The 27,400-nt window shown below is 53.3% G+C and overlaps 1 protein-coding gene across 1 annotated transcript in view; it reads left to right on the top strand.

Annotated features, from left to right (window-relative positions):
• The first annotated feature begins 6,755 nt into the window (after positions 1–6,755).
• Positions 6,756–27,400, top strand: part of SLC8A2 (solute carrier family 8 member A2) — a 28,178-nt gene continuing 7,533 nt past the window's right edge. The window contains exons 1-6 of the mRNA XM_052656136.1: positions 6,756–7,433; positions 11,885–12,549; positions 18,981–19,403; positions 25,441–25,544; positions 25,690–25,707; positions 27,115–27,239. Coding sequence (XP_052512096.1) covers positions 6,756–7,433; positions 11,885–12,549; positions 18,981–19,403; positions 25,441–25,544; positions 25,690–25,707; positions 27,115–27,239 — 2,013 coding nt within the window. The remainder of the gene's footprint in view (positions 7,434–11,884; positions 12,550–18,980; positions 19,404–25,440; positions 25,545–25,689; positions 25,708–27,114; positions 27,240–27,400) is intronic.

The following is a 27,400-nucleotide window of genomic DNA, read 5'->3' as shown; positions in this document are numbered from 1 at the left end:
TGCGGTCAGACGCCCTGTGAATAATGCTGGAGTTGGACACTAGCAATTTACTGTGGTTAGACCTCACACCTTCCCTGGTGGCTCAGACAGTAGGAATCTGCCTGCAATGCAGGAGATACAGGTTCGATCCCTGGGTCAGGAAGATTCCCCTGGAGAAGGGAATGGTTGCCCACTCCAGTATTCTTGCCTGGAGAATCCCATGGGCAGAGAAGCCTGGTGAGTTACAGTCCATAGGGTCACGAGAGTTAGACACGACTGAGTAACTAACACTTTCACTACTTTCGTACCTTACACCAGGGGTCAAAGTTAACACCCTACAGAAAGTGATTGAATTTAGCTCCCCACAGGGGAGTGCTGAGACGAGCCCCAGGAAGACAGGACCCAGGCTATACTGTGCTGGAAAGGACTAACGGTAGTCCTAATTGAAAAGCCCGAGAATAGGAGGGGGCACCTCGCCTGGTGGCCCAGTGGTTAAGAATCTGCCTGCCAGGGGACATGGGTTCGATCCCTGGTCCAGGGACTAAGATGCCACAACTACTGAGCTTATGTACTCGAGCCCATGCTTGGCAACGAGAGTTTGTGCACCGCAATGAAGACTCAGCATAGCCAAAAACATATAACAAAGAAAAGCCCAGGGGATTACGGGACCCCGTGGCTGTAGGAATTGTCCTTTCTGTGGCCACTTCCATGGCACCAGAGAAGGAATCCAGGCCTCCATCACAGGGACCAGAGGAGGGCAGGGGTGACAGGAGAAATATTGCCAGGAATAGAACCCTGTCCAGAGGGTTGGGGACCCATTCCCGAGCAGGGGAGGGGAGAGGGGAATCCAGGTTGGTTGGGGATGGGGCGCTGCTTCCTCCCTGGCAGTTGGGGAGGGGAGGGGAGACTCTTGCTTCCTGGTGGGGAGGGGCAGGCACTACGGTCATTCTGGCCATCTGTCCACCTCCTGCCGTGGAAGTCCACACGTCAGTCTGACCATCTGCACCGCCAGTGAAGACCAGGCTGTCTACCAGTGCCCCGCAGTGGGTCTTCAGGAGGCTGGAGCCCACCAATTCTTGGCTACCCCAGACCTCCTCACCTCCTGGAGCCCAAGCCCAAGCGTGGGAAATCGCACGCAGCTGGAGCTGGGTCGTCTCTCTCCCTCCTGGCAGCGAGCCTGAGGGTGTCCAGCCAGGACGGGTGGCGGTGGGCATGGGCCACTGGCCAGAGCAGGGTCTTCCTCCTGGTGCCTGTCTGCAGAGGAGAAATCCTCTATCACCTCCTGTCCTGGGTAGGAGTGGACCCTAAGGTGGGATTGGGGGCTTTTAACTAGTGATGTTGTGGGTTCGTGAAGCCTGTGCATGGGTGTGCACGTGTGCATGTGTGTGTGTCTGTTCTCCATTTCAGGATTTGTGAGTTTGGGTTCCCGGTGCTGCAACTGTGTTCCCGATCCTTTGCAACTCACTTCCTGACTTCTTGCCAGCCCCTGAGTCTGGGACCACGTGTGGTGTAGCAGTGAAGGGTAGAAACTGAAGGAGCACTTTACCATTTTGTGCCTCAGTTTCCCTATCTGTAGAATGGGACGAGTAGCATTTCTTTCACAGGGTCTTCAGGCGGGTCCGTTATGTCAACACGTGTCAAGCACTTACTAAACATGTTGTAACAATGTCTGGCACGCGATAAGGACTGCACTGTTATTATTATTAATGGCTGCCTTTGTGGTTGTTTCTGGCTGGCTCTGTGAGGCCCTGTCTGCGGGCCCGGCATGTGAATTTGGATCTTGACTCTGGCTAAAAACATTTTTGCCCTCCCCCTCCAGTTCTGGGAGCCTGGAACTATTTGTAGCTCTTTCGCCTCTTTGGTCCTTGTATGGATCAGAGACTGTGTTGGTGGGGGGCGGGGGCATCGTGGACGATGCTGCTGAATGACCCCCAGAACCCCGCCCCCCCAGACACACAGACGCACACACACACGCACACACACACACGCACACACACACACACGCACACACACACACGCACACACACACACACACACACACGCCCTCCGCCGCTGTCCATTGCCTGTGGTGCTGAACGCAGAGGGTGGGTGGGAGGCTTGGGCGGCCTCACCCCCCCTTCCCCACCCCTCCTCTCTGTAGGCCCCTCCCCTGCCTCCCGCGCCGGCCTCCCTCTCCCCGCCTCCTCCTCCTCCCCTCTCTCCCCGGCTCCGCCTCCGCCCTCCCGGCTCTCCCCCGGCCCCCGCCTCCTCTCCAGCCGACTCCCCCTCCTCCTCGCCCCTCCTCCTTCTATCCCCGCTCCCTCCCCGCCTCCCTGGCTCTCCCTCTCAGTCTCCAGCTCCTCTCCCTCTTGCTTTCACTCTCTCTCCCTCTGTCTCTCTCTATCGGGCGGAGTCGCCCACCGCTGCCAACCCAGTGCTGGGGGAACCTGCTCTAGGCTGTAGCCGCAGGTAAGAGACCCCCAGTGAAAGGAGGGAGGGCTGGGGGGAAGGATGAGCTACCCCAGGTGGGTGGAGGGGGGCGTTCGAGGAGCCGCTTTTCCCTGGGCTCCGTTATGGAGAGTAGGGGGCTGCATATCCTGGATGGCGGGCACCAGGGCCCGAACGCGGAGTCGGGGGCCACCACCAGCAGCCAACATCCTCAGCCCCTCCTGCGCTTCGGGGAGCGTGGCGGGCCGGGGAGGGGTGCCTCCTGGGCACTGAGGGGGTGCGAACACCCCCGCCCCGTCTGGGGCAGCCCCCCTCCTCGCGTTCTCCGCCTCCGCCCCCGCCCTCCTGTGTCTGGGTCTCGCCTGTCTGTGCCTCCACGCCTCTCAGGGTTCTCGGTCCTGCCGAGTCTGCCTGTCTCTCTGAGTCCCTGACTCCCTCCGTCTCACTCTCCATGCCTGGGTCTGGTCCAGCTTTCTGTGTCAGTCCTGGGTCTCTCTCCCTGCCTTCCTCTTTCGCCATCTCTGCGTGTTTCCCTGGGTCTCTGGTCTCTACGCTCTCAGCCTCCCTCTCTGTCTCTCTCCATCTCCGCATGGGTCTTCCTGTCGCTCCCCTTCCTCTCTCATCTCCATCTCTGTCTCCAGGCACCTGCTCCCTGTTCCTCTCTCTTTCCTCCCCTCTTCCTCTCCCTGGTTAACTCTGCCTCCTACACACCTTTGTCTCCGCCCCTGGCCAGGGGAGACCTGGAGGAAGAAGATCCCCCACCTCCCCCCCCCCACCACCGCCTCAGAGTGGGCTCGCCCGGGAGGCACGGAGTCCCCCAAACTCCGCTCCCTTCCTCCGCCGAGCTCCCCCACCCCATCCTCCCAGTTGGCACCCGCCCATCCCTCCCCTGAGCTCAGAGCTCCTCTGCTCGCCCCTGCCTGGTTTCTGGCATCCCGAGGCATTCTCGCAGCCTAACCGTGCCCTCTGTAGTGGAGACCGAACTGGTCCTGTCTTCAGTCTGCCCTCCCATTCCTCTTCCTATTGACTGGACCCCATCCCTCTTGCCGTCTCACTCCTGTACCTCTTCGTGACTCATTCATTCTTTGGACAATTACTGAGCCCCTTTCACTGCTCCAGGCAGAGCAATAATAGGTCCTGGGTCGGGCCAGGCCAGTCCTTCCTGCAGTCTTGCCTCCATCCCTCTCCTAGTGTGCCAGCCCCAGACCTGTCTTCCAGAGGGAGTGGAGCTCAGAAGCTTCTCCGCTGCCCCTTGGGGGCTCTGGGAAGGGCCCTTCTGAGTCTTGAGGTCCCTCTTTCCTGTTGGGAAGGTGGGCCCCAGAGGAGGTGGGCGAGATGAGAGGTGTGGGGCTGAGCCTGTAGCCCACACTGATGGGGTGAGGCCCTCGAGTGAGTGCCCATGAGGGGCTCTGGGTGGGTTAAATCGAGCACAGGTTAGGAGCCCCGGGCCTCTGTCCTGCCCATGACTTGAAGCTTCTCGACTTGACCAAGCCCTTTGCCCCTCCCGGTGTCAGTTTACCGATGGATGTATCACAGCCTGAACACCAAGACTGCGTGTGTCTGTGTGGGATCCCCGGCCGGGACACCATGTGCAGGGCTAGGGGGGCGGGGGGACCTGGCTCGCTCAGGGGCAGGAAGCGGGCGTGTTTAGAAGGCTGTGTCCCCACCGAGGGGCAGGCAGCAGGCACCGCCTGCCCCTGCCCTGAGCGCAGTTCAGGACCACCACCCGCTGCTTACCGACAAGAGGGGGTCCTACCTGGCCTGCCAGCCTGACCTCCCCACCCTGCTCAAGCTTGCAGTCCCCATCCTACAGATGAGGTGTCTGAGGCCCCCAGATGGGGGCGAGGCAGAACTAGGGCACTCCCCACTGACCCAGCTGGCTACCGGCCCAGGAGGGTGGGGAGAGACAGCCCCAGGGACAGATGATGCCCGCCATCTGCCCTCCGGAGTCCCACCCTGGCCTCCACCTGATCCTTTTGCCCCTGGATACCCAGCTTAGGTTTCAGGGCAGCTGGGGAAACGAGAAAGGCAGAGGCAGGAGTCTCAAGCAGAAACAGCCCAGCTGTCCCCAGTGACAGGGCTCCGACCTCTTGGTGGCTCATCACACAAGTGTTTATCCAGTGCTTTCTCTCCCTGACTGCTCTTCTCCTAAGGCTGCAGGGAGAGGAAACCAGGTGTTACAGGAGAAAAAGCCATTGAACCAGGCTGCTTTGCCCAGCTTCAGGGCAAGGAGGGCGGGTGTCAGAACACCCACTGGCTGACCCTGGTTTCCCCTGAGGACCGAGGCGGAAAGGACAGGTGGTTGGATGCGAGGCAGAACTTCCCAGGCCGAGGCCCTTCCCTGAGTGAGGGGGTGAGAGGCTATGGATGAATTCTTGACTCCCAGGTGGCCCTGGGTTCTCCTGAAAGCTAGGGGCTGATGAGGAGGGAGGGAGGAGAGAGAGTGAGTCTTTGCTTTGGATCCTGGTGGGTCTGTAATTATGCCTAAGTCGTTGCTAATTAAGGGGCTGCTAATTAGACGTATCATTAGGGGCCTTGCTGAGGGGGTAATTGTGCGGTGGCCCTTTAAGAATCACCCCTCTACCCCGCCTACACACACACACACACACACACACACACACACACACACACACACTCACTCCTTCTCAGGGAAGTTCTGCCAACATTCTGCCTCCCTCCCCCGGCTCTCAGTCGTGAGGACACCAGTGTGCGTTGGGGGCAGGCTGTGGGCTAGACTCTGAGAAGAACTTTCTCAGACAGAAATGGATGTTATGGGAGAAATGAGGCTGGTGGCCAGGAGAGGGGTCAGGGAGCAGGCGGCCCTGAGGACCCCTCCCTTCCTTTCTGAGGCCTGTTTTATAGGCTACTGGGTTACCACAGCAACACAAGTTTGGGGCGGGGGAGTTGGAAGTCAGGACCACTCTTGGAGAGAGACACTGGGAGCCACAGAATGGCTGCTGGGGGTCACTGGACAAGTTACTAAGCCTAGCTGAGCCTTGGTCGGCTCATCTGTGAGATGGCTGGGGACTCCCCAAAGTTGGGAGGTGTCATTCCAAACAGTGTGGTCAGGGAAGGTGACCTCTTAGTGGAGAGCTGAAGGAGGAGAGGGAGAGGATATGCTGGGAAGCGTGTCCCAGGAAGGAGGAACAGCAGGTGCAAAGGCCCTGAGGCAAGAACTTGTCCAAAGAGTAGGGAAGAGGCAGTGTGGCTGAGGCCAAGTGAGGGAGGGAGAGAGGGAGAGAAATGAGACCGGAAAGAGAATGAGGGGACCAGATTGTGCGAGACCTTGGACTTCAGTGTTTGGAGAGAGACCGGAGCCATGGGGGGCGTGTGGCGGTCGTGGTTCTGATCGGATAGAAAGATGTGAAATGATTTGCATTTTTAAAGGACACCTAGACACACAGACATAGCCACTCAAGCCCAGGACCAGAGGCAGGAAGATAAGGACTGACCCCACACCCACAAATGGGGCAAAAAACCAACCTGGGGGTCACAATGTCACGGCTTCTAAGGAATCTCTCACTTCCCAGAGGCCCAGGTATACTGGAGAGGGACACGTGCTAGCATTGCGGGGCAGAATGTGAGTGAGAGGCCCGCCAGCAGCCCCTCCCCAGCCCTACCTGAGACAGGAAGAACAAAGAAGCACCTATACAGCCCAAATCCCAAGCAGGAGCCCTCCGAGCACCAAATTGGGAAGCACAGGAATCACCGAATGAGTTGAGGGCCCCCCGCAGCGCCTTGCCTCACCCACAGACTTATTCATTCTGCGTCCTTCTGTGCCTAGCTTCCCCCTTCCGTGATATGTCTGTGAGATGCATCTGCGATGTTGGCTGTATCAGTTGTGCACCCCCTTTTCGGTGCTGTATAACATTCCACCGTGTGCCTCTTCTGCCCTGTACCTCTCTGTGTTCTTACCAATAGGCATCCAGCTTGTTTCAAGCTTTATTATCAATGAAGCTGCTGTAAACACTTGTGTTTGGGTCTTTCGTTGAACCCTTGACTTATTTCCCTGGGTACATTCCTGGGAGTGGAATTGCTGAGTCCTGGGATACGTGATGTCAACTGTAGTTTCTCATAGAGGCTACATGTCCATCAGCAGCGCGTGGTGCCTTTATCTTTCTATGTCTTTCTTGGCCTCTGCCTAGCACAGAGAGAGTGTCTCTTTGTGTCCCTGCCTCTGAATCTCTGTCTCTCTGTCTCTCCTGGTCTCTCTCCTCCCTCTGTTAGTCCCCAGCTTCTCCCCCATTCTCCGCCTGCAACAAGCCCTGACTCCTGAGCAAGAGGGAGGAGGGGTTTGCTCCCCTCACCCAGACTTCCTCCTCCTCCCCCACAGGACCCTGCCCCCCTCCATGGCTCCCCTGGCCTTGGTGGGGTTTGCACTCCTCCTGGGGACTCCGCCATGCTCAGGGGCGGCCACCCCGACCCCCTCCCTGCCACCTCCCCCGGCCAATGACAGCGATGCCAGCAGTACAGGGGGCTGCCAGGGCTCCAACCGCTGCCAGCCAGGGGTCCTGCTGCCCGTCTGGGAGCCCGATGACCCGTCGCTGGGGGACAAGGCAGCCCGGGCCGTGGTCTACTTTGTGGCCATGGTCTACATGTTCCTGGGTGTGTCCATCATCGCCGACCGCTTCATGGCCTCCATCGAGGTCATCACGTCCAAGGAGAAGGAGATCACCATCACCAAGGCCAACGGCGAGACCAGCGTGGGCACCGTCCGCATCTGGAACGAGACAGTGTCCAACCTCACCCTCATGGCCCTCGGCTCCTCAGCCCCAGAGATCCTGCTGTCCGTCATTGAGGTCTGCGGCCACAACTTCCAGGCGGGCGAGCTGGGCCCGGGCACCATCGTGGGCAGCGCTGCCTTCAACATGTTTGTGGTCATCGCCGTGTGCATCTATGTCATCCCGGCCGGCGAGAGCCGCAAGATCAAGCACCTGAGGGTCTTCTTTGTCACCGCCTCTTGGAGCATCTTCGCCTACGTCTGGCTTTATCTCATCCTGGCCGTCTTCTCCCCGGGTGTGGTCCAGGTGAGCAAGGATGCACGGACATCTCCTGGGTGCATGTGTGTCTGCACAGTCCAGAGGGGTGGCCTCCTGGGCTTGGAGAGTCAATGCCTCTGTTTGCAGAAACGCATGCTCACATCACCCACTCCAGTGTTCTTGCCTGGAGAATCCCAGGGATGGGGGAGCCTGGTGGGCTTCTGTCTGTGGGGTTGCACAGAGTCGGACACGACTGAAGTGACTTAGCATAGCATATGCTCACATCTGAGAGGGCCACCGGGTACGGTTGTCCAGGTCGTGCATTGCACAAAGGCATTGGGCCAGAGAGGGCAAATTGGGGCTGGAGTCTGGTGGGTATTCCCTAAGCCAGGTCTGGATGGCATTGCAAACTCTGGAAAGAGCTCATCCATGCAGAACCAGATGCCATTTTGTAATATGCCCATCTGGAAATGGCATCTTTGAACTCTCACAAGGGTGCCATGTGTGCTAACAGAGCCCTAGTGATCCGTGTAAGGCATGTGACAGTCTAGTCAGGTATTTGCCAGGTATGGTCACGTGTTTTCCTATACTCCCTGCCTTTTGCATAATTTATTTCCACTTTTGCAATTAGACATCCCACATTTGCATAATTCATTTTACAGTTGCAAAATCCAGCCCTGTGTTTTCTGACAGTGCTAATTGATTTGAGTAACTTGGTGCAATTTGCATAGTTTGCCCATGGACTTTGTATCTGCATAATCTAGCTTTGTGTTTGCCAGATATGCAGTCGTGGTTTGCATAGTTCATTCATTATTAATAATTGATTGCTGACGTTGAGATAATTTATACCACTTCACTGTAATTCATACCCATATCGAGTCCAACCTAGGCATAAACCCAGCCCACTGAAAAGACCACTTTGCATAATTTATTCCAATAGTGGGAAAAAATTTAGAACCACAGCTGCATAATTCACACCCGCATTCACATAATCACTTGCCTCTCATTTATCCAGTGTCTTAACGGGCCTATTGCTTAGTCTCCTTTAAAACGTTCGCCTAATTTATTTCCCACAGCCCCACGATTGCCACCTACATTTGCCTAATTTATTCATGGGCCTGGCTTAATTCTCTCACACACATGCATAATTTATTTGAGGCTACCCAGGATTCCTTTATCCAAGTGTATAATCTACTCAGACGTATCTGTCAAGTTTTGCCAGCTATAGTTTCTTTCCAGGAAAGATCTAAAGTTAGAGGTATAAATATTCTTTGCAGATGTTATCTAGGCAGGAGGAAGGAAGAAACCACAGTGAGGAAAAGAGGGAGGTGGAGCACCAGAAGACAGGGATGAGGGAGGAAGGGAGACGGTTACTGTGACTGACTCCTGACTGTGGTGCTGAGTTTCCTGGCTGCCAAGGTGAAAAGTACAGACGATGCTTCCCACGGTCTCAGGCACTATTTTAAAAAGGATGCTATCCTGACTCGGGTTGTCCCAAGTGATCCGTGACAAGGATTTACACCAAAACTGTGAAATGGATTTTAGACACTGTGGGGAGGAGGTGGGATCGGGAGGGAGGAGGTTTCTCCTGAGAAGGAGCTGGCTCCATCACAGGGAAGACAGTGTGAAATGCCGCAGGTCTGGGTGCAGAAGTGGTTCTGGAGGATCCCTTCTGGAGTAACACGGAGACCAGACTTCTGGAATGCTTTCACGAAATAACCGAAAGAATGGGCATGAGATCAAGATGATGCCAGTCCCTCCTAGATGCTTTGAACGGGGGCAGGGAGGAGATGGGTCTGGCTTAGGGTTTTCTCCGGAAGTGCTGTGTGACCTCAGGCAAAGCCCATACCCTCTGGGCCTCGGTTTACACTTCTGAACCATAGAAGGGGTTGGACTAGACCATTGGTTCTTCTTCTTTTAAACAGTTTTATGTGTTGGCTGCACTGGGCCTTCTTTGCTGCGAGGGCTTTTCTTTAACTGCACAGAAATGGGGGCTCCTCTCTAGTTGGGCTTCTCAATGCAGCGGCCCCTCTTGTTGCAAAGCACAACCTGCAGAGCACAGCTTCAACAGCTGTGGTGCATGGGCCTAGTCGCTGCGAGGCGTGTGGGGTCTTCCCGGACCAGGGATCGAACCCATGTCTCCTGCATTGGCAGGCAGATTCTTTACCACAGAGGCATCAGGGAAGCCCTTCTTCTTTACATGAGGTCCTCTTTTTTCATTTCTGATTTTAGCGAGGCTCTCTTTTTTTTTTCAATCCATTAATTTGACTGCAGCACTCGGGATCTTTAGTCGCAGCATGCGAACTCTTAGTTGTGGTATATGGGCTCTAGTTCCTTGAACTGGAATTGAACCCAGACCCCTCTGCATTGGGAGTGCAGTCTTAGCCCCTGGACCACCAGTGGGTGCCCTCACAGGCAGATATGAATCTATTAGAATCACCTTTTGTTTACCTGCAGGGAAGAAAGCAGATCTCAGGTGTTGGAGATCTCGCTTCTGATTAAGAGAGAATCACCCACAGCGTAGACACTGGCCAGTTCAATTAGCGCAAGGCAAGAGCTCATTTTACAGCTTGCGTGGAAAATTCAGTTTCTTTTCACAAACCTGCCGGTGGCTTTGTGTGGTTGTACTATTTCCAAGTCCAATTTTTTTCTGAACCAGTAAACACAGCAACAAGGGCCTGTGCAATGAGAGCTTAAAGATATTTTCCCTACCAGGATCATTTTAAAGATACCTCTGGGGCCATCCGATTTGTAAATGCTCTCTAATCTTCTCTTCCTTATCTTTAATGAGAAAGGTGACATATGCATCTTTACATGAATATTTCAAGGAGAACTGTCAGGTATTGGTGGATGTTTCCTGTGAGTACCTTCTGCCAGACCATGGACAGCCTGAGCCGCAGAGTGCAAAGAGCTCAAGATAATAGTAATATAGTGACGGTTCTATAAAAGTGGAGATAGTGCATGTGGGCTTAGCCGTGTCTGAGTCTTCGTGGCCCTATGGCTTGTAGCCGGCCAGGCTCCTCTGTCCATGGGACTCTCCAGGCAAGAATACTGGGGTGGGTTGCCATGGCCTCCTCCAGGGGATCTTCCTGAGCTAGGGATCGAACCCAGGTCTCCTGCATTGGCAGGCGGATTCTTTACCACCGAGTCACCCGGGAAGCCCACTAGTAATACCGATCACATTAATTTCACATTTTGTCTATCTTCCACGTATCAGTAACTGACAAGGCTGAGTGCTAGGAGTGAGTGAGCTCATTCAGTCTTGGAACGTCCTCATTTTACACATAAGAGCCTGGGCCAGGCATCCCTCTTCTAGAACCCGGGTCTAAACTCAGCCTTGCCCTGTCTCTCTGGGGAGGTAGCATGTAAACATGAGAACTTGCTTTATGAGGCTGTCAGACGATGAGCCAAACTTGTGCCTCTTTTAGAGTCAGAGTCCAATCCCTAAGGGCCAAACAAATCCTAAGGAAGGAGAATCTGGCAAAGGCTGTATTCACTGGGGGAGGGGGGAGGAGTTGGAGGAAAGGAAGAGGGCAGACCCTGGGTGATGGGTGGAATTTGGAGAAGTGGAGGCATCTCGGGTGAGGAGGGGCGGACGGGCAATGAGGTGGGAGAAAAAGATGGAGAGAGAGACCAGCACTGCCCCTGGACAGGGGCTGGGACCACAGGGTGGGGCGTGTCCCTGACTTGGTGGTGGCTGAGGATGTCTGTGTTCTTTGCACTTGAGCAGCGTGACACACGGTGGATGGATGGATGGATGGAATCAAGGGAGAGACAAAAAGGGTGAGGGCAGGAGAGACATAAAGACATAAAGAGAGAAGCCGGGGGTACAGGGAAGAATCTCATAGGAGAGAGAGGTAGGTATCTAAAAAAGATTTAAAAGACAACGGAGACAAGGAGACAGGGGCCACCAGAAAGGAAGAAACAGAGGAGGAAAGATAGACAACCAACTGACATAAGGACTTCTCCGGCGGTCCAATGGCTAAGACGCGGAGCGCTGCGGTGCCGGTGGCGTGGGTTTGACCCCTGTCAGGGAACTAGATCCCGCATGCTGACTAAGACCCGGTGCAGCCAAATAAAGAAATAAACATTAGTTATAAATAAATAAATACCTTTACAGCTTAAACAAACAAACAAACAAACAACAAGCCAGCTGACCTAGAGAATGAGACTGGAGGCGAGAGAAAAAAAGATAAGGACCAACCTAGCCAGAAAGATGGGGAAAGGCAGGGAGAAGCAGAGACGAGAGCCAGAGAGAGGGAGAGACACAGATGGAGGGAGAGACAGAGACACAGAGAAACGCGGAGAGGCTGAGATGAAGAGAGACAGGAGCGAGACAGAGGGAGGAGGCAGAGACAGCAAGAAGGCCGGATGGGGAGAGATTCCGAAGAGGAGCTCGGGTGAGGGCAGGGACCCGGCGCTGGGGAGGTTGGCGGCGGGCGGGCCGCGAGCGCGCCCCCTGCCGGCGCGGCGATCCTGACCCGCGCGGCCGCCCGCAGGTGTGGGAGGCGCTGCTGACCCTCGTCTTCTTCCCGGTGTGCGTGGTGTTCGCCTGGATGGCCGACAAGCGGCTGCTCTTCTACAAGTACGTGTACAAGCGCTACCGCACCGACCCGCGCAGCGGCATCATCATCGGCGCCGAGGGCGACCCCCCCAAGAGCATCGAGCTGGACGGCACGTTCGTGGGCGCCGAGGCGCCGGGCGAGGTGGGCGGCCTGGGCCCGGGCCCCGCCGAGGCCCGCGAGCTGGACGCCAGCCGCCGCGAGGTCATCCAGATCCTCAAGGACTTGAAGCAGAAGCACCCGGACAAGGAGCTGGAGCAGCTGGTGGGCATCGCCAACTACTACGCGCTGCTGCACCAGCAGAAGAGCCGCGCCTTCTACCGCATCCAGGCCACGCGGCTGATGACCGGCGCGGGCAACGTGCTGCGGCGACACGCGGTGGACGCCTCGCGCAGGGCCACGCCGGCCGACGGCCCCGGCGAGGACGAGGACGACGGCGCCAGCCGCATCTTCTTCGAGCCCAGCCTCTACCACTGCCTGGAGAACTGCGGCTCCGTGCTGCTGTCGGTCACCTGCCAGGGCGGCGAGGGCAACAGCACCTTCTACGTGGACTACCGCACGGAGGACGGCTCCGCCAAGGCCGGCTCGGACTATGAGTACAGGTGGGTCGCCTGGGGGCGGGTGGGCAGGGAGGGCTGGCGGTCCGCGGGTCACAGGCTCCGCCGTCCTGCAGCCTCCAGGCTCCTCCGTCTCCTGGCTGCGTCTGGCGCCCATCCTTACTTTGCGATGGGCCGACTTGTTGGATCCATTCATTCATTCATTGCTGAGAGTCTACTTTGAACCAGGTACTATTCTAGACATTTGGCACAGGCTGCTGAACAAGACGGACAGCGTGGCTGTCCACTGACCACCGTGGGCTGCTGCTCCCAGGTCCATGATACATCTGTGCCGTCCTGTGCTTGACGCTGCTCTGCTTTCCTTATTATAGCTCCATACCACGCCACTATTACAGTAAAAAAAATATTTTTTTTTAATGAGGTTTTTTTTTTTGGCTGCGCTTGGCCTTTGTTGCTTTTGCAGGCACTTTCTCTAGTTGCGGCTTGCAGGAGCTACTCCTGGATGCGGTGTACGGGCTTCTCCTTGCGGTGGCTTCTCTTCTTGTGGAGCACAGGCTCTAGGCGCTCAGGGTTCAGTAGCTGCAGCTCGAAGGCTCAGTGGTTGTGGCACATAGGCTTGGTTGCTCTGGGGCGTGTGGAATCTTCTTGGAGGGATGAAACTCATGTCCCCGGCCTTGGCAGGTGCATTCTTACCCACTGCGCCACCAGGGAAGTCCTAAAAAAGTTTATCAATCACCTACTACATGTGCCAGGGGTATACCTCTGTGAACAAGATGGCTAAGGTCCCTACCTTCAAGTTGCAATAAAGTTATAAACTATGAAACATACAAAGCCATCAGGTGATGGCAAGTGCTGTGGGGGAAAACGAAGTGGGGTCAAGAGGAGAGACGGTGTCCACACTGCCTCTGGGTCTTTGGTTCCACCATAAACCCACCCGCCTTCTGAGCCCTCCTGTGTCTCCCTGCCAGTCCCTCTCCTCACCCCTCTTTGAGCAGAACTGTGACCTTAGCCAGCTATTCCTACTGTGCACCTACTAGGTGCCAGAGGTTTTTTAAAATTTTTGGTTGAAATGTAGACTTACAATATTGTGTTCATTTCCACTGTATAGCAAAGTGACTCAGTTATCCATATATATATTCTTTTTTCATATGCTTTCCATTATGGTTATCACAGGACATTGAATATAGTTCCCTATGCTATACAGTAGGACCTTGTTTTTTATTCAGCCATTCAGATTTTTCTTAAGGGTTCAACATAGACAAGTAAACAAGGTAATAACTTCTGTGTCCTCATGGGACCACAAAATTCTTTATGTATTTGTGCAATAGATCTGTCTATACCACACTCTTTCAAGAATTATAGGTTTACAGTATGTTTTGTTAACTGATGTGCAGGTCTCCCATGCAGTTCAGTTCAGTTCAGTCACTCAGTCACGTCCAACTCTTTGAGACTCCATGGACTATAGCACTCCAGGCCTCCCTGTCCATCACCAACCCCCGGAGTTTACTCAAACTCATGTCCATTGAGTCAGTGATGCCATCCAACCATCTCATCCTCTGTTGTCCCCTTCTCCTTCTGCCCTCAATCTTCCCCAGCATCAGGGCCTTTTCAAATAAGTCAGTTCTTCCCATCAGGTGGCCAAAGTATTAGAGCTTCAGCTTCAGCATCAGTCCTTCCAATGAATATTCAGGGTTGATTTCCTTTAGGACTGACTGGTTTGATCTCCTTGCAGTCAAGGGATTCTCAAGAGTCTTCTCCAACACCACAGTTCAAAAGCATCAGTTCTTTGGTGCTCAGATTTCTTTATAGTCCAACTCTCTCACATCCACACATGACTACTGGAAAAACAATACATTTGACTAGACAGACCTTTGTTGGCCAAGTAATTTCTCTGCTTTTTAATATGCTGTCTAGGTTGGCCATAACTTTTCTTCCAGGGAGCAAGCATCTTTTAATTTCATGGCTGCAGTCACCATCTGCAGTGATTTTGGAGCCCCCCAAAATAAAGTTTCTCACTGTTTCCATTGTTTCCCCATCTGTTTGCCATGAAGTGATGGGACCAGATGCCATGATCTTCGTTTTCTGAATGTTGAGTTTGAAGCCAACTTTTTCACTCTCCTCTTCCACTTTCATCAATAGGCTCTTTAGTTCTTCACTTTCTGCCATAAGGGTGGTGTCATCTGCATATCTGAGGTTATTGATATTTCTCCCAGCAATCTTGATTCCAGCTTGTGCTTCATCCAGCCCAGCTCTTGTGGTTTCCTATAATAATAACATGTACCATGTGTCTTTTCTGTGCCAGCAACGAACCTGGGCAATGGAGACCAGCAATAAATGAAAGACGTAGAAATCCCTGCCTGTTCTAACACAGCTGACACTCTCTTAGGAAAGACAGGTCATTAGAAAGTGCACCTTCAGTGTATTAAAATATCAGTGGTGTGAAGAGTAAAGAAAAATACAGCAGGATACAGGAGAGAGCGCTGATGGCTGATCTTTTCATAAGTTTCACTTACTAAGTTGAAACTGAACTGTTCACATCTTTGTTCTGTCATCCCCTAGCATGGGACCCCTTTGGCCACCCATGACCTCCTCCCTCCATCCTTTCCCCTCATCCCACATCTCTAGCCTCCTTCGACTGAAGAGAAGGCGTTCACCATGTGAGGGCCTGCCGTCAGTCCGCCTCTTCATCCTTCCACTCCAACCCACACCTCTGGTCCGCACTGCCCTCGTCAAAACCCCAAGCCTTTGCAAAAGGAAGTGAGTACAGGTATCACTTGCTGGGATCAGAGGCTGCCTTCTCACCTGCAAATGACCTCGGGAAGGAGATGTTTGAAGTGAAGGAGTAAATGCTGCTCAGTGGCGGAGCCAGAGCTAGGAAGAGTTGACACCTTTCCCTATGTCTCTGCTCTCCCAAACCCAGCTGATAGTCACAGGCCTGGCATCACTTATCAAGGCAGCTTAGGTCTAGAGCTGGGAGGGAAGACACGTAAGTTCCAGCCCCAGCTTAGCCCTGCCCCCTGTTCCTGGGGTAAGTTCCTGCCTCAGTCTGGGCAGGTAAGGCTGTCACGTACAGTTGTTGAGGTTGTGCACTGCAAAAGAGCAACATGTCTAAGGAAGTGCTATTCACATAGTGGACACTGTAGAGTTCTGTGTCTATGGCGACAGTTCCAGATTCATGGAAAGAGTGTCTTGAAGAAGGGATACCTTTTTCTAACTTGCCCGCAGGGATCACTAGGCTAGGGTGGTTCTGTGGGGTTTTAGTTTCTCCAAATTAATAATGACCTCTATGACCCCCAAATGGCACAGCTCTTCCAAGATTCTGAGATTTAAGCCTCTATAATCCTAACACACTAAGGGTCAAAGGTTTTAAGATTCCAGGATTCCAAGGTTTTAGTATTCTAATCTGTACCCCAGCCCATCTCTGATCTGATGGTTCTAAGATTTTTCATCTTCTCAGATTTTGTGCATCCACAAAATAAGTCCTGGGAACCTAGCCTTCTATGATTCTGATACCTGGTTTCTAAAATCCCCATGTTCTTTTTCTCCCCAGCTTTGTATTTTGAAAAATTTCACACCAGCAGAAGGGCTGCAAATATATAGCCTGGAGAACCCTTATATGACCGCCACACAGATATTCACCAATTGTGCCTATTTTGTCCTGTGGGCATTCACGCTTTTCAATATATAATAATAGATTTTTTGAGGTGCTACTTTACTTTTTAAATTTTTTTGAGTATAGTTGATTTACAGTGTTGTGTTAGTTGTGGCTGTACAGCAAAGTGATTCAGTTATACATATGCATATATCCATTCTCTTTCAGATTCTTTTCCCATGTAAGTGATTACAGAATATTGAGTTCCCTGGGCTATACAGTAGGTCCTTGTTGATTATCTCTTTTATATATAGTAGTGTGTCTACATTGATCCCAAATTCCTAATTTATCCCTCCACCCACCCCCCACCTTTCTCCTTTGGTAAGCATAAATTTGTTTTTGAAAAAAAAAATGGTGGCACTTTATTAGGGTAAGGTGCAGACAGCATGACCATTCACCCATCAACAGAAGCATGCATCTCCTAAGAATAATGACATACTCCCACGTCATCCCAACACAGTGATCACACACAGGACGTTTAAGACTGAGTCTGTATCATGACCCAGTCTACAGTCCACGCTTGCACGTCCCCAGTTGCCCTTGTCTAACCCTTTATAGCTGTGTTTTCACTCCCTCCCTCTCTTCCCATCTGATCCGGAAACCACTTGGCATATTTGGTTGTCATGTCTCTCTCGCCTTCTTCAATCTGGATCACTCCCTCGGTCTTTCCGTGACTTTGGTGACGCCAGCACTTTGGTCTGAATTTTTCTTTTGGCTGTGCCACATGGCATGTGGGATCTTAGTTCCCCAACCAGGGATCGAACCCACGCCCCCTGCACTGGAAGCATCGAGTCTTAACTATTGGACCGCCAGGGAAGTCCCACTCTGATACTTTGGCAAACAATAGGCCACTTACTCGAACGATCTTCAGTGTGGCTTTGTCTGATATTTCCTCATGATTAGATTCAGGTGATGCACGTTGGCAGGAATCCAAATGTCCTCAGGGCATCAAGCCAGAAGGCACATGATGCCCGTGTGCCCCTTTACGGACAATGTCCAGTTCCCCTGTACTAACTCAATCCTTATAACACTACCACGAGGAAGACAGGGTTACTAACTCCATTTTACAGATGAGGAAACCGAGGCTCCGAGGGCTGCTGAGTCCTAACTGCCCAAGACCACACAGCTGGCTCAGGCAGCTCGGAGGAGGTTGGCCTGCCTTAGCCACCATGGACGGCGCCCTCTGAGCTGAGGGCTGCAGCCACAGGAAGCTCTTATTGCCTCCATCCAGGTCTTGTCATACAGTTCTACCCCTGCCAGAACCCTGGGGTCTCTCTACCTCCCCCACAGAGGAAGGGAGGGGTAAATGACAGATTTTTGACATTCGCTAACACCCCAGAGTCATTACTGTCCCGCCCAAGTTTCACCCTGATGAATGTCTTGGCCTCATTCCCCCTCCGGCCCATTATAGAGCATCTCGCTTGTGCTTTAGCAGCTTACAAAGCCAACACTCTTTTAAACCTAAGCCAGTTGATGCCCTTCCTCTCCTCGGAGGCCTCCATGGCTCTCCTCTCACTGGAGTAAAAGCCAAAGTCTTCACCGTGGCTCACCAAGACCCCATGACATCTCCCCCTCGTCCCTCAGTTACCCCATCTCCCACCCTCTCCCTCTCTGCTCCCTTGGATGCGGCCACACTGGCATCCCTGATCTTTCTCAAGCACTCCTGCCCACTGCTGCCTCAGGACATTTGCACTGGCTATTCCCTTTACAGGAACAGTCTTCCCCAGATCTCCTCCACGTGGCTACCTGCCTCAGGCCTCTGCTCAGATGGCACCCCCGCCCCCAGACAAGCTTTCCCTGACCACTTTCACACAGCTCCTTCTCTGCACTCTCTACCCTTGTTCCTTTATTTTCTCCACATAGCGTCATCACCATCTGACTTTATATGTTTTATTACTCGTCTCCCGCCCTGGAACAGAAGCTCCACCAGGGCAGAGATTCTTCCCTGATCTGGTTTTGCTGCTGTTTCCCCAACACTACAAACAGTGCCTGGCACACAGCAGATGCTCACTACCTGTCTCTTGAGTGAATGGACTGTAATTAAGCCCTGAGATGTATAAGTGCCACTGTGATGTGGCTGTGCCATGGGGCTCTTCCATTGTTCCCAGCACCGCTGTTCCCATGTTCCCACACTGAAAGCATGTGTCGAATGACTGAATGATGTCAAGTTAAAGACCATGGATTTTCTCCTGGGGATATCTGGGAGCACAGAATGGTTTTTATGGGAAGTATGACAATGTCAGTTGTGGGCCCTATGTCCCTGTTACTCCAAGTATGGTCCATGTTGCAGAATCATTAGGGTCCTTTGGGCGCTAAGTAGAAATACACAGCCTTGAAGCCCCGGAGCTACTGAACCAGAGTCTGCATTTTCACAAGATGTCCCAGGGAATTTCTGTGGACACTGAGAGTCAAGAAGCATGGCTGTGAAACACTCCAACCTCCCTCTCCACCCTAAGATATTGCATGTACTGTCCCCTCTGCCGGGAGGTCTGCCCACTAAATCTTCTCCCATGAAGCCTGCCTTGATCTCACCTTCATCACCTGTTTAATGCCCCTCCCCTGCCACTACTCCTGATGAGTTCCATGGTGGGAGGGAACCCCTCCATGATTCTTGTTCTCCCTCTGCATCTCCTGCTCGGGAAAAGCCCGCCTTTATTCACCCTCGGTACTGTTTCATGTCTGTCCACCATTATACTTGTAAGTTCTTCGGGTGGTGCGGCCCCCTCCTCCAGGAAGCCCACCCTGAACCCTCCCCCCACCACCTCCCCGGCCCACAGCCCTGAGAGCGACTTCACCCCTTTCTCTCCCCGCTCCTCCACCGCAGCGAGGGCACGCTGGTGTTCAAGCCCGGCGAGACGCAGAAGGAGCTGCGGATCGGCATCATCGACGACGACATCTTCGAGGAGGACGAGCACTTCTTCGTGCGGCTGCTGAACCTGCGCGTGGGCGACGCGCAGGGCATGTTCGAGCCCGACGGCGGCGGGCGGCCCAAGGGGCGGCTGGTGTCGCCGCTGCTGGCCACCGTCACCATCCTGGACGACGACCACGCGGGCATCTTCTCCTTCCAGGACCGCCTGCTGCACGTGAGCGAGTGCATGGGCACCGTGGACGTGCGCGTCGTGCGCAGCTCGGGCGCGCGCGGCACGGTGCGCCTCCCCTACCGCACGGTGGACGGCACGGCGCGCGGCGGCGGCGTGCACTACGAGGACGCGTGCGGCGAGCTCGAGTTCGGCGACGACGAGACCATGTGAGCGCGCGAGCCCGCCGGCCCCTCGCGGGGGAGACAAGGCGCCCGCGAGCGGGGCGGGGCCAGGCCGGGACGCGGTCCGAACGGGGGCGGGGCGTGGAAGTGGGCGCGGTCGAGAGTTGGCGTGGCCCGAACGCGGGGGAGGCCTCCGAGTGGGAGGCTCTCGGAGAGGCGTAGTTTTGGAAAGGGCTTCCCTGGTGGCTCAGACGGTAAAGAATCTGCCCGCGATGCGGGATACCGGGGTTCGATCTCTGAGTCGGGAAGATGCCCTGGAGAAGGGAATGGCAACCCACTCCAGTATTCTTGCCTGGAGAATCCCATGGCGAGAGGAGCCTGGAGGGCTGGAGTTCATGGTCGCGAAGAGTCGGACACGACTGAGCGACTAACACACACTCAGTCTTGGAACAGGGTGGAGATTTGATGGAGCCCTGGAAATGGGGAGGCCTGGGGAGGCGGTAGAGTCCAGAAAAGGGATGGGACGAAGGAGAGAAGGGAGGTGACTGGAGTGAGGAGTGGGGTCAAGATGTTGGGACGAGATGTGGGCGGGTCCTGCGCGAACTGTGCTGGTTTGGGGAGAAGAGAGTGTGACACCGGGAAGAATGGCCAAATGAGGAGAGAGGAGAGGAATTAGGGAGGGGCCTGCGCAGAGGGATATGGCGAGCTTAACCGGTAGGATGGAGGAGTGTGCCCTGAGGTCCCTTTCGATTCTGTGGAACAGACAAGGGGCAGGGCCCAAGGACCTAGGTGGGGTCTGAGTGGTGGTTGTTCAGTCGCTCAGTCGTGTCTGACTCTGCGACCCCATGGACTGCAGCTTGCCAGGCTTCCTGTCCTTCACTGTCTCCCGGAGTTTGGTCGAAGTCGTGTCCATTGAGTCGATGATGCCATCCAGCCATCTCATCCTCTGTCACCCTCTTCTCCTCCTGCCCTCAATCTTTCCCAGCATCAGGATCTTTTCCAATAAGTTGACTCTTCGCATCAGGTGGCCAGCATATTGGAGCTTCAGCATCAGTCCTTCCAATGAATATTCAGGACTGATTTCCTTTAGGATTGACTGGTTGGATCTCTTTGCAGTGCAGGAGAGTCTCAAGAGTCTTCTCCAACGCCACAGTTCAAAAGCATCAGTTCTTCAGCGCTCAGCCTTCTTTATGGTCCAAATCTCACATCGTGTACATGACTATTGGAAAAACCATAGCTTTGACTATACAGACATTTGTCAGCCAAAGTAATGTCTCTGATTTTTAATATGCTGTCTAGCTTTGTCATAGCTTTTCTTCTGAGTAGCAATCGTCTTTTAATTTCATGGCTAGGACGCAAGACAAAGGCTGAGGACAACGGAAGAGGGAGTGCGCTAAAGGAGGTGGGCAGGGGGAAGGAGTGGAGCTCTTGGGTAGGGGGAATGTGGGCGAGGCTTTGGGGAAAGCCGGAGTAGGAATATGGGGGCCTAGGAAGAGACACGGGAAAGGAGGGCTGGGATGTGGGAGACCGAGTCTCCGGAGAGGAGCTGGCTAAGTGCGTATGTAGACAGGCAGACAGAACCAACAGGCGCACCGGGCACATGCAGACACGCAAAGTCACGGACACAGAGTCAGGACTGTTCTCAAGCCCAGACACCCGGCCACCCCCTTGCGCAGATGCCCGAGTCCCCCGGTGCGTGTGCCGGCAGCCTCACATCCCGGCTCCCGCCCGCTCCCTGCCGCCCCCGCAAGCCCGTCTGTCTCCCTCCTCCCGCCGCCCACGCTCACCCCACCGAGCAGAGTCCCCACCGCGCCCCCTCCCTCTCCCCATCCCAGCCTCTGTGGCTCGGCCTCCCAGCGCAGCTGCTCAGTGCTCACCCTGCCTCTTCTCGCTGTGCGTCTCTGCGTCTCTCGCTCTCGGGAGAGTTTGCGTCCATCTCTGGATTTCTGTCCCCAGGATTTACTCACAGACTCTCCACACCTTTCCATCTCTCTCTGTTCTGACTTGGGTTGAGGGCCCAGAGCACCATTCCAGGCCCCATCTCTCACACCCAGGAGGCAGAGGGCGTGGAGGGAGTTGTCTTTCTGCTCGCCCCAGTCCTGCTTGTAGTCTGATCAACTTTTCGCCTGCGGCCGCGGGCTTCCACAGGGCTTCTCCTCCCCCCCGCCCCCACGGCTTCCCCAGGCTGGGACACCCTCTGCCCTCCGCCCCCGCCCAGGCTTCCAGCTGTGGTTTCAGGAGACAGAGAGCAGGAGGCTAATTAGCGTTCAGGGAAACACATCCTTTCTCTGATGGGCAAGCGCTAATTAGAGATGCTTCGAGAAACAGCCAGGCTGGAGGGCTGACCCCAGGCAGGATCAACACGGAGATGGAAGAGAGACGCCCAGAGATATGGGGTAGAAGGGAGAGATGCAAGAGAGAGAGAGAGGCAACCAGATGGGTGAAAGACAGGGAGACGGGAGAGACCCAGTGAAAGAGAGCCAGCGTCGTGGAGAGTGAGAAAGAGAGAGGGCAGGAGCGAGACAGAAAGACGCAGACCTAGAGACAGGTGCCACGAGAGATGTAAGCTGAGAGGGGGAAAGAGGGATTTCCCCGGTGGTCCAGTGGCTAAAACTCTGCCCTCCCAATGCAGGGGCCACAGGTTCAATCACTGGTGGGGGAACTAAGATCCCTCCTGTCACCTGGTGAGGCCAGAACAAAGAGGGAAATAGGGATTGGAGACTGAGATGGAAGAAGACTGAAAGGAATAGAAGTGCGGGGAGGTAAAGAGAGACATTCTTCTCTCTGAGAGGAACCCAGGCGGATTCAGGGGAGGAAAAGTCCTGCTGATGCTACAGAGAGAGGAGTTCAGGTCAGCACGAGAGAATGGGAGATAGGATGAGAAAGAGACTGGGTGTGAAATCAGAGCCTGTGAGGGGTGGGAAAGTGGAGTTTCCAGTGAACAAGGAGGCCGTGAGGATGGCAGAATGTCAGGCTGGGGAGGAAGGCTGTTTCCTTTTTAAAAAATGATCAATTTTAACTGAACTATAGTTGATTTACAATATTGTGATCATTTCAGATGTAGAGCTAAGTGGTTCAGCCATATATATATATATATGTATCGGAGGAGGCAATGGCAACCCACTCCAGTACTCTTGCCTGGAAAATCCCATGGACGGAGGAGCCTGCTAGGCTGCAGTCCATGGGGTCGTGAAGAGTCAGACACGACTGAGCGACTTCACTTTCACTTTTCACTTTCATACATTGGAGAAGGAAATGGCAACCTACTCCAGTGTTCTTCCCTAGAGAATCCCAGGGACGGGGGAGCCTGCTGGGCTGCCGTCTATGGGGTTGCACAGAGTCGGACACGACTGAAGCGACTTAGCAGCAGCAGCAGCATATATATATTCTTTTCCAGGTTCTTTTCCATTATAGGTTATTATGAGATATTGAATATAGTTCCCTGTGCCATACAGTAAATCCTTGTTGCTTGTCTATTTTCTATATAATGGTGTGTATCTGTTAATTCCATACTCCTAAAGCTGCTTCCTTTGACCTCAGGAAGCCCCACCCTCATCTAGCTCCAGTTCCCCTTGCTGTCTCCTGCCAATTGGGTTTCTCCTCCTTTTGGGTCCCGTGAGGACACACTTGTCAGAGTGCCAACTGGTGCGCATTGTCACTGGGTGTCAGGGGACCACGGCATGTCTGTAAGCAAATGAGTGTCAGAGGTGTGTGTATCACCTTGTCAGTGTGTCAGTGTGTCAGCAGCTGTCTACGTGTGTCAGAGTCTGTGAGGAGCATGTGTCAGGAGACGACTCCACCTGGCTGCAGTGTTTCAGTACCATGGACAGCTCCCAACCCACTCCTAAGTTGGGCGCGGGGGCCTGCCATTCTTTCAACCAACAGAAACTTTTAAATGTCTTGAAACCGAGAGTGGGTGAAGGTGGAGGTGCGCGTATGCCCCCTCGTGACTGTCTTGTGTGTCCATCTTTGGGTGTCACTGTGTCCTGGGCGTTCATGTGTTTAGATATGTCTGCATGGTTGAGACCCTTTTGCTTAGATTGTGTCAAGTTTGGCTGTTCCATTCAGTCTCTCCGACACTGAGAGATGGAGATGGGGAGGGGAGAACACGGAGAGAAAGGCAGAGAGCTGGGGAGAGACTGAATAAACAGAGACGCCAGGAGGCATAAAGAGTGAGGTATAAGCAAGGAGACTCTACGTGGAATCACAGCAGGGGTCTTACAGGTTGGCATTGTTGCCCAGGCTGTGGTGGGGGTGTTGTGCTAATTGGCATCTGGTTCCGTGTGATTTTGCCGCTGCATGGGGAATGGCTGCGGGTATGATGGTGTGTGGGTGTGGGCGGTGTGATTGGCTGTGCTTCCTCTGGTAGGTGACTGTGTGGGCTGGGTGTTTGTGTTTCTGGGTTCTGGGGCCAAGCCTTGTGGTTCCTACAGCTGAGATAGCTGCTAGTGGCAGAGCTGTGGGTTATTGTGGGGTTGTGGGTCTTCATACTTGAGGGGGGGCCTTGGTGTACCTGAAGGGGATGGATAACTTCTGGCTGTTTCTCCCCTCCCATTCCCTGGTTACTATGGCAGCCAGGATGCTGAGAAAATCAGTTAGTGCTCAGTTACCCCTGCAAATGAAGACAAGGGGCAGGAAGCTGAGGGTCTTCCAGGCTGAAGAATTTGAGTTAACAGCTGTCTATAGAGGTCACACTATATGCCTGGCACTATTCTGGGCATTGGGGATACAGCAAAGAACATAAATGAACAAAGATTGCTGCCTTGGAGGAATGTGCGTCTTAATCTGAAGAGGCAAATGGCAAACATCAAACAAGATAAACCCATCTGGTGGTGCGATAGAGGATGATTTGAAACAACAAAGACATGGAGCATGGGAACGGGGCCAGGGGTGCTGGGGTAGGTCCAGGCATGAATTTCAGTATTAAAGAAGGTGGAGGGAGTGGGTCTCATTGAGAAAGAAGGTAAAGTTTGAACAGGGAACTGGAGGAATTGAGGGAATGAGCATGGGGGAACAGTGTTCTCAGTGGAAGGAACAGCCAGTGCAAAGACCCTGAGGCATGAGCAGGCTTGTTATTACGTTCTCAGAACACTGAGGAGGCCAATGTTACTGGGATAAGTGTGTGAGGGGAGAGGGATGAGAGGCCAGGAAGGGAATGAGGGCCAGATTTCAGGGGGCCTTGTGAGCCATTCTCGGGACTTCAGCTTTTATTCTCTGTGAGATGGGGACCATGCGAATGTTGTTTTCTTTTAGGGGGGTTTTCTTGCTGTTGGTTTTTTTTGTTTGTTTGTTTTGGTGGTGCTGGGTCATCGTTGTTGCACAAAGGCTCAGTTCCCCGTGGCATGTGGAATCCTCTCAGGTCAGGGGCCAAGCCCATGTTCCCTGCATTGGCAGGCAGACTCTTAACCATTGGACCACCAGGGAAGTCTGTGTGAATGTTTTGAGCAGAGGAAGCACCCAGTCTAACTTTGGTTTTATCAGGATCCCTCAGGTTGATACTTATTTTGAGTTTTTTAATTTGCTCTTTTTGTTTTGGCCACACCACACCACATGTGGGATCTTAGTTCCCAACCAGGGATTGAACCCATGCCCCTGCATTGGAAGTGCAGAATCTCAACCACTGGACCATGAGGGAGGTCCTCAGATCAATATCCAATACAAACTCGGCAAAGATACGACTCATTGGAAAAGACCCTTTTGCTGGAAAGATTGAGGACAAGAGAAGGGGGCGACAGAGGATGAGATGATTGGATGGCATCATTGACTCGATGGACATGAGTTTGAGCAAACTCTGGGAGATGGTGAAGGACAGGGAAGCTGGCATGCTGCAGTCCATGGGTCACAGAGTCGGACTCAACTGAGCAACTGGACAATAATAGCAGCTTCTTCAGATGTTTCTGAGCTTGTCTCTGTCAAATAGGGATAAGCAGAGAACCTTCCCCCCAGGGTGGCTGTGAGGATGAAATGAGATTACAGAGCCTGAGATGGAGCGAGTGCCCGAGAAACCAATTGGCTAATGGGAGAGTTATTGGTGAGTCATGGGGAGGGGGCCTTATGCTGGGGATTCTGCCTCTCCCTTCAGGAAAACTCTTCAGGTGAAGATAGTTGATGACGAGGAATATGAGAAAAAGGATAATTTCTTCATCGAGCTGGGCCAGCCACAGTGGCTTAAACGAGGGATTTCAGGTGAGGGGTGATGGGTGGGCTGTGGGAGAGGTAAGGGGTCCAGGGTTGGGGGACCTTTGGAGATTCAGTTGTGGCCCCTTCAAGTTCATGGATCTGAGCTTCCCAGAGAAGATCTCACCTTCTCCCTGTCTCTGTCTCTCCCCAGCTCTGCTACTCAACCAAGGTGAGTGGACTTACTTCTGGGCTTTGGGAGGGGGGTCACTGGAGGGAGGGTCTTGGGGGTGGGTCAGGCCTCAAGCTCCCCTCCAGATCAGGTTTGAGGCAGATTGCAGGTGCGATCAATTTGGTGGGACCAGTGTGAAATTGGAGTGACAGAGGCTTAAAGGCCAAGATCATGTTTTGTTTGTAGTTAAGATGGGGAAGAAAGTCCGTCATAGAATCTGATGTGGGTTTGTGGTGGCATCAGAGGGAATCAGGTTTGGGATCGAATAGAACTGGGTTGGGGTTGGGATCTGGGATCAGTATTAGGAGCGGGTCAAATCCCAGGGACGGGGGAGCCTGGTGGGCTGCCATCTATGGAGTCGCACAGAGTCGGACAAGACTGAAGCGACTTAGCAGCAGCAGCAAAGCTAAAATTAAAACGGATATTGGCTTCTGAGTTTGTGATGGGATCTGATTAGAACTGGGGCCAGACTGAGGTCAAAGCTAAGTATGGAATTTGAGGTGAGTTTGAAGGATTTGAAGGTAGAGCTGAGGCCAAGGTCAGAAATTTGAGGTGAGAGTTGGGACTAGGGTCAGGGGCTTGGAGATAGTGACCGAGTAGTTTTGGAGTTGAGATCAGAATTGAGGTTGGGGGTTAAGATTAGGGATAGGCTGAAGATTGTATTATTTAGGGTGAGTAATACAAGCTGCTGTAAGAAGTAAGCCCACAAATCCCAATAGCTTAACACAATCAAAGTCACTTCTCACTCAAGCATAGTTTTGAGAATGTTCTTGGTTGGTGGGTGGCTTTCTTTTGAGACCTAGGATTGGGTCAGTGCTGGGCTTGGAACAAAGGATCAGTATAATCTATTTATATATATATATAAGCTATTTAATCTATGTAATCAATATAAATCTATTTTATATATCAATATAAATTTATATAGATAGATAATATATTTTCTATTATATATAATTATATAAAACCTCTTCCACAGGGTGGTAATGGTGATGGCAGTGATCATAATAAACTAACGTTTTTAAATTATTGTGTGCCAGGCATTGTTCTAAGCCCTTCACATGAATTAACTTCTTTAACTCTCATAACCACCTTATCAGATCGGTAGTTATTGTACCCATTTTGTAGTATGAACACTGAGGCACAGTGAGACTAAGGCACTGCCCATGGTCACACAGCCCCTCTACTATATGAACCTCAGAGTCCACCAACCGAACTTCATGGACCAGCGTGTGGGAGCTGGGCCTCTGGTTTGGGAAAGTGGTGGTCAAGATGGGAGGTAGGGACAGGCTGAGGAAGCCTTACCAAAGAGGCATCCCAGAGAAGAGCGGTGTTTTCTTTATGGACGGGAAGAGGTAGTGAAGGCATCGCAGGTGCCCTGGAGTCTAACTCCCGCCCCTCATGCTGCAGGGGACGGGGACAGGAAACTGACGGCTGAGGAGGAAGAGGCTCGGAGGATAGCAGAAATGGGCAAGCCGGTTCTCGGGGAAAACTGTCGACTGGAAGTCATCATTGAGGAGTCATATGATTTTAAGGTGATTTTCTGGGGGCCCACTTTTCTGGAGTCTTACCTGGATCATTTCTTTGGGGATAGTCCAAGAGGGGATCAACTATGAGGGTCACAGGGAGGGGCACCCAAGGTCTGAGGGCACCATCCACGGCCCTCTGTTAGCACCATGGACAGCACACACCTCCC

This window comes from Budorcas taxicolor, chromosome 18 (assembly GCF_023091745.1).
Source record: "Budorcas taxicolor isolate Tak-1 chromosome 18, Takin1.1, whole genome shotgun sequence".
In the NCBI taxonomy this organism is placed as follows: Eukaryota; Metazoa; Chordata; class Mammalia; order Artiodactyla; family Bovidae; genus Budorcas; species Budorcas taxicolor.
This window is presented reverse-complemented; position numbering and strand designations above follow the sequence as displayed.